Raw genomic sequence first — 6,675 nt, forward strand, 5'->3', positions numbered from 1 at the left:
TTCCAGTGAGCAGCCCGATGCTTCAACTCCTTTCCTAATGGGGAAAGAAGGTTGTTATTCCCAATCAACAACTCAACGCTGATTCCTTTGAGACAACAGTCAGACTTGGCTCTCCTCTCCAGCCTTTTTATCAATTCTGACCCCAGCTTGCCCCTGCCATGGCATTTTATTTCTCTGCTAGAGTCAATACACTAAATCAATCCATCAACCAATCAATAATGAATTAACTAATCCTATTTAATTAATAAACTCATGACCACACTTAATTCATAGGCCATACTCACGATTATGAGGTTAATGTAACAGATTACAATTCAGGAACAGAAACCAGGGCACTGGTCTTCAGTCAACAAAGCATTTTCTAACCTGTGACCATAGGCTCTCTGACCCTTGGTCTCTCAACCTGGCCTAAACCCTGCTCAGGCAAGGGTGACAAAGTTCTGCCAGTACTGTCATGTCAACTTGAAGATGTATAAAAGGGTAGGGGTGGTACTCAACCTGTCAATCAGGTCACAGCCTGATAGTGCCTTTTAATGGGTTTGGCCTCATAAAGAGGGACTGGGAATCTCTTCCCCACCCCACCCATGGTCTCTGCCTTCATCTTCCTGCTGGCAAGCCACTCTGGGACATGCCAGAGCCCTGTGATGCTTCCACCACCATTGGATCCACATGCCTTTGCACCCACCGACCTGTAATATTCCGGCATACTGCATCATTGCTTGTGGTTGCGTGAGTCTGAAGAGGGACTGACGGACTAGTATCAGACTTATGGACTTGATCTGGGCTGGGCTGAGATGTTTGCTTGATATACAATTACTACTTGATATAAAGCTCGCTCTTACATATGATATGAGTGTCTGCTCTACTCCACCAGCAAGTCTCCTGTCCAAGGGTCCTCAGGTCTCCCCCTCTGGGGCTGGGAAGCCCATTGTACTGACAGAAAACGTGCTGTCAGTCTCCTGCCTATAATCTGCTTCTGCTACCAGCAGTTCTCCACTGCTGCTTCCCACTAGCTCTGGAGTTACAGCGCTTTCTACATTTCCTGGGTCAAAGAGATTCTCAGTGCAGGGATCCCAGGTCCAAAGAGAAAGCTCTGCTCCTCTCCTTTCTTGATGGTCATAAGGTTCCCCTTTCTGCCTCTAGGGTGACTCATTTTAATGCATGGCCTCACCCCACAAGAATGCCATCCATTTTATTTACAGTATTAGCACAGCATCCAACCCCCTTGGTGAACCACAAGTACCTCATTGGTATAATCCCATCCAGCTTTTTGGTGGTGGGTACAAAGAATAAAACACTCACTGCCATCCAAGCAATGTTGATTCACAGCAACTGTCTGTGGATTTCTGCACCTATAACTGTTGACGGGAGTAAAAAGCCTAGTCTTTCTCCTGCAGAGCTGCAGGTGGTTTTGAACTGCTGACCATGCGAATCAAAGCCCAATGCCTAACCACTACACCACCTGGGCTCCTAAGAATATGTCTAGAAGGACCATATTAAATAATTCACTGTATCACACAGCTGAAGGGATGCAAGGCTCACACTTATTTAAAGAATTTCTGGGAAAACCTAAAAAACAAACAAGCCAAAAACTCCACACTATCTGTCATCAAGTCGTTTCTGACTCATAGAAACCCTGTAAGACGGAGTCGTGCTGTTCCTTTGGGTTTCTGAGGCACTACGTCATGAGGGGAGCAAAGAACCTCGTGTTTCTCCAGTGGAGCCTCTAGAGGTTTGAACTGCTGACCTGGTAGTTAGTAGCTGAATGCATAAATCACTGCACCACCAGAGCTCCTTCACATGAGAACAGGAAAGACAAAAACAAAGGCACAAGGGAACGTTTGAGCCCTTGAACCTACAGCTACAATAAGCATGCAGTCTAATTCCTTGCTGGGTAAACCGAAAACTTCACACCAAAGGTCTATTTCCCACACTTCTTTTTCCTTGGCCCATCATTTCAGATGTTCAACAAAAAATTACAGGGCATGCTAAAGAGTAAGGAAAAACACAATCTGAAGAAACCAAGCGAACATCAGCGCCCGAGGCAGACCCAGCAGAGCTGTTGGCGTTATCAGACCAGGATTGTAGCACACAGTTACTATGGTAAGGGCTCTGCTGGCACAAGTGGACAAGCTGCAGGAACAGAGATAATGTAAACAGAAAGCTAGAAATGGTCTGAAAGAATGCAAAAGAAATGGTACAAGTGAAAAAGTGTTGTAAGTGTAAGGGCTCATCAGTACACTGACTGTGGTTGAGAAAAGAATCAATGATCTTGCAGATGTGTCAATAAAAATGTTCAAACTTAAAGACAAAGAAAAAACCGGGAAACAAAAGAAACATAATAGCCAGGAATTGTGATATTGGTTTAATTTCAAAAGATCTAACACATGTATAATGGAAATGCACTAAGAGAAGAGACGAGGAAACAGGAGAACTATTTCAGGTAACTAATTGAGGGCTCTCTAAAATTAGTGACAGACCCCAAACCACAGATTCAGGAAGCTTAAATAACACCAGACAAGACAAATGCAGAAAAAAAGCATAACTAGACATATTATAAAGAAGCTACAAAATGTCAAAGACAAAGAAAATCTTGAGAGAAACGAAGGCAGAGAGGAAGAGCCTTCCCTAAAGAGGAACAGAGATAAAAGATACACTGGACCTCTCTTCAGAAACCATGTGGATCTCTCTTCAGAAACCATGCCAGAAAGGAAGAAAGTGAAGTCCTTAACATATTGAAAAGAAAACAATACTGATCTAGAGTTCCAGTCCAGTGAACTCTTCCTTCCAAAGTTAAAGACTCCGTCAGACAAGCAAAAACCAAGGACATTTGCTCCTCGTAGACTGCCTTGTAAGACATATTGAAAGTTCTTCAGAGAGAAGGAAAATTACATATGTCAGAAACTCAGACTCACATAAAGAAAGGAATATTACTGAAGAAGAAATAAGAAAAAATGAAAACAAAATATTGTCTTCTCAACTGATCTAACAGATCACAGTTTGTTTAGCATAAAAATATCAGGAATACCTGGATGGTTATAACGTATAGATAGCGAAGTGTAAAACAGCGATGCACTTAAGGAGGAACTGGAAATAGAAGTATACCTTGTTTTCTTTCACTTGGATTGACTACTTTTTTTGTTCTTGTTTTCAAAATGCATGTTTATAGCAACGCGGCCTCAAGCAAGTCTCTCCGTGCCTTGTTCCTGACAGCGTTTGCTCCCTTCATGTCTTGGTCACAGTTGGTAATTCTCACAGTCTCGCACACATTTTCATGATGCTAGTGCCCATTTACGACACTATGACAGTATAAGCATCCTTTTGTGTATACTGGGAAACCAAAACCTTTCGTGGACTCACTTGATTGCTACATTTGCTCCCTTGGCGGTCTGAAACTGAGCCCACGATATCTCTGAGGTATGCTTGCACTCTGTTTTAAGCTGCCTGTGAAGTGGTATATTGTTGTTTCAAAGTCAACTTAAAATTAGTTGTAAACGTGTACTGTAAACTCTAGGGAAACCACACACATTTCTAAAGAAACAAGCTTGATATGCTAACAGGAGAAAAAAAATGATCACATGTTCTCTCCCATAAAAGGGCTCAATTGAAACTGGAGAAGGACCACATGAGCGCTGGGAGGGAAAGGGCTAAAAGCACATAGTTGTTACAATAGAGTAGATGCTAGTCCAGCTATGCCAATAATCGTTGCAAACCACAGACATACACCAAGGAGAAGACAGAGACCATTAGAGTGGCTCCAAAGACCCAGCTAGAGGACCACTGGAAGAGATCATGCAAGCTCTCTGTCTGACGTGGCAGAGGCCACTGAGACCGGACGCACCAGATTGTGGTACAGAGACTTAACGGAGCACCATTGAGAAGGGGACAGCTTCTCCTCAGCTGGCCCCAAGACTCAGGGGCTGTGAGACAGGGCAGCAGTTAGCTGCCCTCCTGGCCCACCGACGTAGAAGCCGAGGAACAGCATGGCCGAGAGGATGAGACAGACTGGGTTCTGATTGCAGAGAGAAGTTACTGTGGACCAATGACCTTTCTTCCTTTTTTGAACATTCACTTTATTTTCTTTATTGTAACAGTTTGATTGGCATGTAATTCACATATCAGACAACACAACTAACTGTATCTTTTCAGTTTACTGATGCTGACTTGTGGTGACCTATTAACTTCGCTAATAAGCCCCTCTAATCGTGGAGCGGAAACAAGACCTGGCTAAATGTTATCTAAAAGAGACTCACTTTAAATATAAAGACAGATATACTAATAAGGGTGGCAAAAGCGATACCATGTTAATATCATTTTTTAAAGCTAGTATAGCTGTATTCATTTCAGACAGAGCAGATTTCAGAGCAGGGAAAGCTATGAAGGATAAAGAGGAGCATTATATGATTATAAAGGAGTTCATTCTCCAAGAAGGCAATTCAAAATGTATCTACATGTAATAGCAGAGCACCAATATGCATAAAGCAAAAGCTGATAGAACCGCACCAAGAAATAGGCAAATCCACGATTATAGTTAAAGATTTGGACACCCGTTCAAAACCACCAATCAACTAATGGGCATTTATAGACTATTTCTTCTTAACAACAAAGAACACATGTTCTTCTCAAACTCCCATGAATTGTTCATGAAGAGAGTGCACATCTTGGGCCATGAAACATATCTTAAATTAAATAAATAAATAAATATATATATATATATCCAAAAATACTCTCAGACAATATTGGATAACCTAAAAAATTAACAACAGAAAGATGGCCAGAAATTTCCAATACTGAGGAACTAAACAATCCACTTCTAAACGCAGGTTCAAGAAGTAGTCTCAAGAAATTAAAATATATATACTTTGAGCTAAATATAAACAGAACTTATTAAAATATTGTAGGATTCAACAAGAGCGATGCCTCCAGGAAAATTTATAGCATTGAATGCTTAGAGTATTACAGGGAAAAAAATTCAAAATCAACAATCAAACTTCTCTTTCAGGGAATTTCATAAAAATAACATATTAATAAGCAGAAGAAAATGAGTTATGTAGCAAACCAATAGAATTTATCCTAGGTGTGCAAGATTTCAACATTTAAAGATCAGTATAACAGATCACATCAACAGGTTAAAGAAAAAAATCATATGATTATATCAAAAGACTTGGAAAGGCATTTGACAAAATTCAACACCCATTTATGATGAAAACCCTTCAACAAACAAATAAGGAATAAATGAAAACTGAACAAAATTTAAAAAGTCTACAAAAACCCTACAGCTAACACCATACTTAATGGCGAGAAATTACATTTTCCTTTCAGATGGGGGTGGGAAGACCTGGGTGTCTCCTTTCATCACTCCTAGTCCACATGTACTAGAGTCCTAGAAAGCCCAGTAAGAGAAGAAAGGGGGGAGAAAGGTAGACAACTGGGATGGAAGAAATACTATCGTCTTTGTGCACAGATGATATGGTTGTACATATGAAAATATCCAAAGAATCAACAGAACCCCCCTTGGGCTGGTGGCGGAGTCTAGAGAAGGCGCAGACATGGCACCTCGCAAGGGGAAGGGAAAGAAGGAAGAGCAGGTCATCAGCCTCGGCCCTCAGGTGGCTGAAGGAGAGAACGTCTTCGGCCACCTTTTTGTCTCCTTCAATGACACTTTTGTCCTTGTCTCTGACCTCTCCGACAAGGAAACCATCTGTCGAGTGATGGGAGAGATGAAGGTGAAGGCTGATCGAGATGAATCTTCGCCCTACGCCGCCATGTTGGCTGCCCAGGATGTGGCCCAGAGGTGCAAGCAGCTGGTCATCAGGGTCCTGCACATCAAACTCCAAGCCACTGGAGGAAACCGGACCAAAACCCCTGGCCCTGGGGCCCAGTCTGCGCTCAGGGATGAAGCAGACGTCTGAGAGGGGAGTAGGGGGTGGGGGAATGATGTGCCACAAGCCCAGGTATGCGGGCAGCCATTAGAAGCTGAAAAGGGAAGAAAACAGATTCTCCCTGGAAACCTCCAGAAGAAACTGCAACCTAATACATCTATTCTCGACTTGTGTGAGAGAATAAAATTGTATTGCTTTAAGTTTGTGGGCATTTGCCACCACAGCAATAGAAACTCAAAGAAGACCCAAGATTCCCATAACTCTTTACTGTCTAAGTGCTAGCGAGCCAGAAAATGGCCAGGGGAGAAGAGATGATCATTGGGATGAGACTGACAGGACTCTTAAACACAAAAGAGGTGGAACTGGGCTTACACATGCACACACATGCACATGCACATGCACACGCATGCATCCCTCTGGTACAAAGGAAGGTAGGTAGAGGGCAGAACAGAATGCATTTCCTTACCTATGTAAGAGACCAAAGACATTGGAGATAATGAAATGGCCAGGCAAAGACAAGGATGGTCACACAACCCCCACAATGACTGCACAGACACACGTTTGGGGTCTGAGACAAGAGCACACAGCATGAAGTCTGAGATACTGGGCTGACAGAGTGTCAGAATATGCACACCTGATTGGAGGAGGGACGCTACGGAGGACCAGCCAATAGCAGAAGATCCATCAGCAAGCCAGCCTTTGGTGGGAAGTCCACCATCAGTCAATACAAGGTCCAGCATTATGGTTTGCCCACCCTTTTAGACTAGCTAAGGGTCCTTTGGACATTTTCCCC

General features: G+C 42.7%; 1 protein-coding gene across 1 annotated transcript; it reads left to right on the forward strand.

Moving 5' to 3' along the window:
* Positions 1 to 5,542: 5,542 nt before the first annotated feature.
* On the forward strand, positions 5,543 to 5,912 carry LOC101643574 (40S ribosomal protein S14-like). The gene has a single exon (XM_045285682.1). The coding sequence runs from the start codon at positions 5,550 to 5,552 to the stop codon at positions 5,910 to 5,912; it is 363 nt and encodes a 120-aa protein (XP_045141617.1). The 5' UTR covers positions 5,543 to 5,549.
* The last annotated feature ends 763 nt before the right edge of the window (positions 5,913 to 6,675 follow it).

This window comes from Echinops telfairi, unplaced genomic scaffold, assembly GCF_000313985.2.
Source record: "Echinops telfairi isolate 266 unplaced genomic scaffold, ASM31398v2 ScPeMD7_7475;HRSCAF=8513, whole genome shotgun sequence".
NCBI lineage: Eukaryota > Metazoa > Chordata > Mammalia > Afrosoricida > Tenrecidae > Echinops > Echinops telfairi.

Coding starts and splice junctions, on each gene's coding strand:
- LOC101643574 (XM_045285682.1), top strand. CDS start 5,550: ATGGCACCTCGCAAGGGGAAGGGAAAGAAGGAAGAGCAGGTCATCAGC.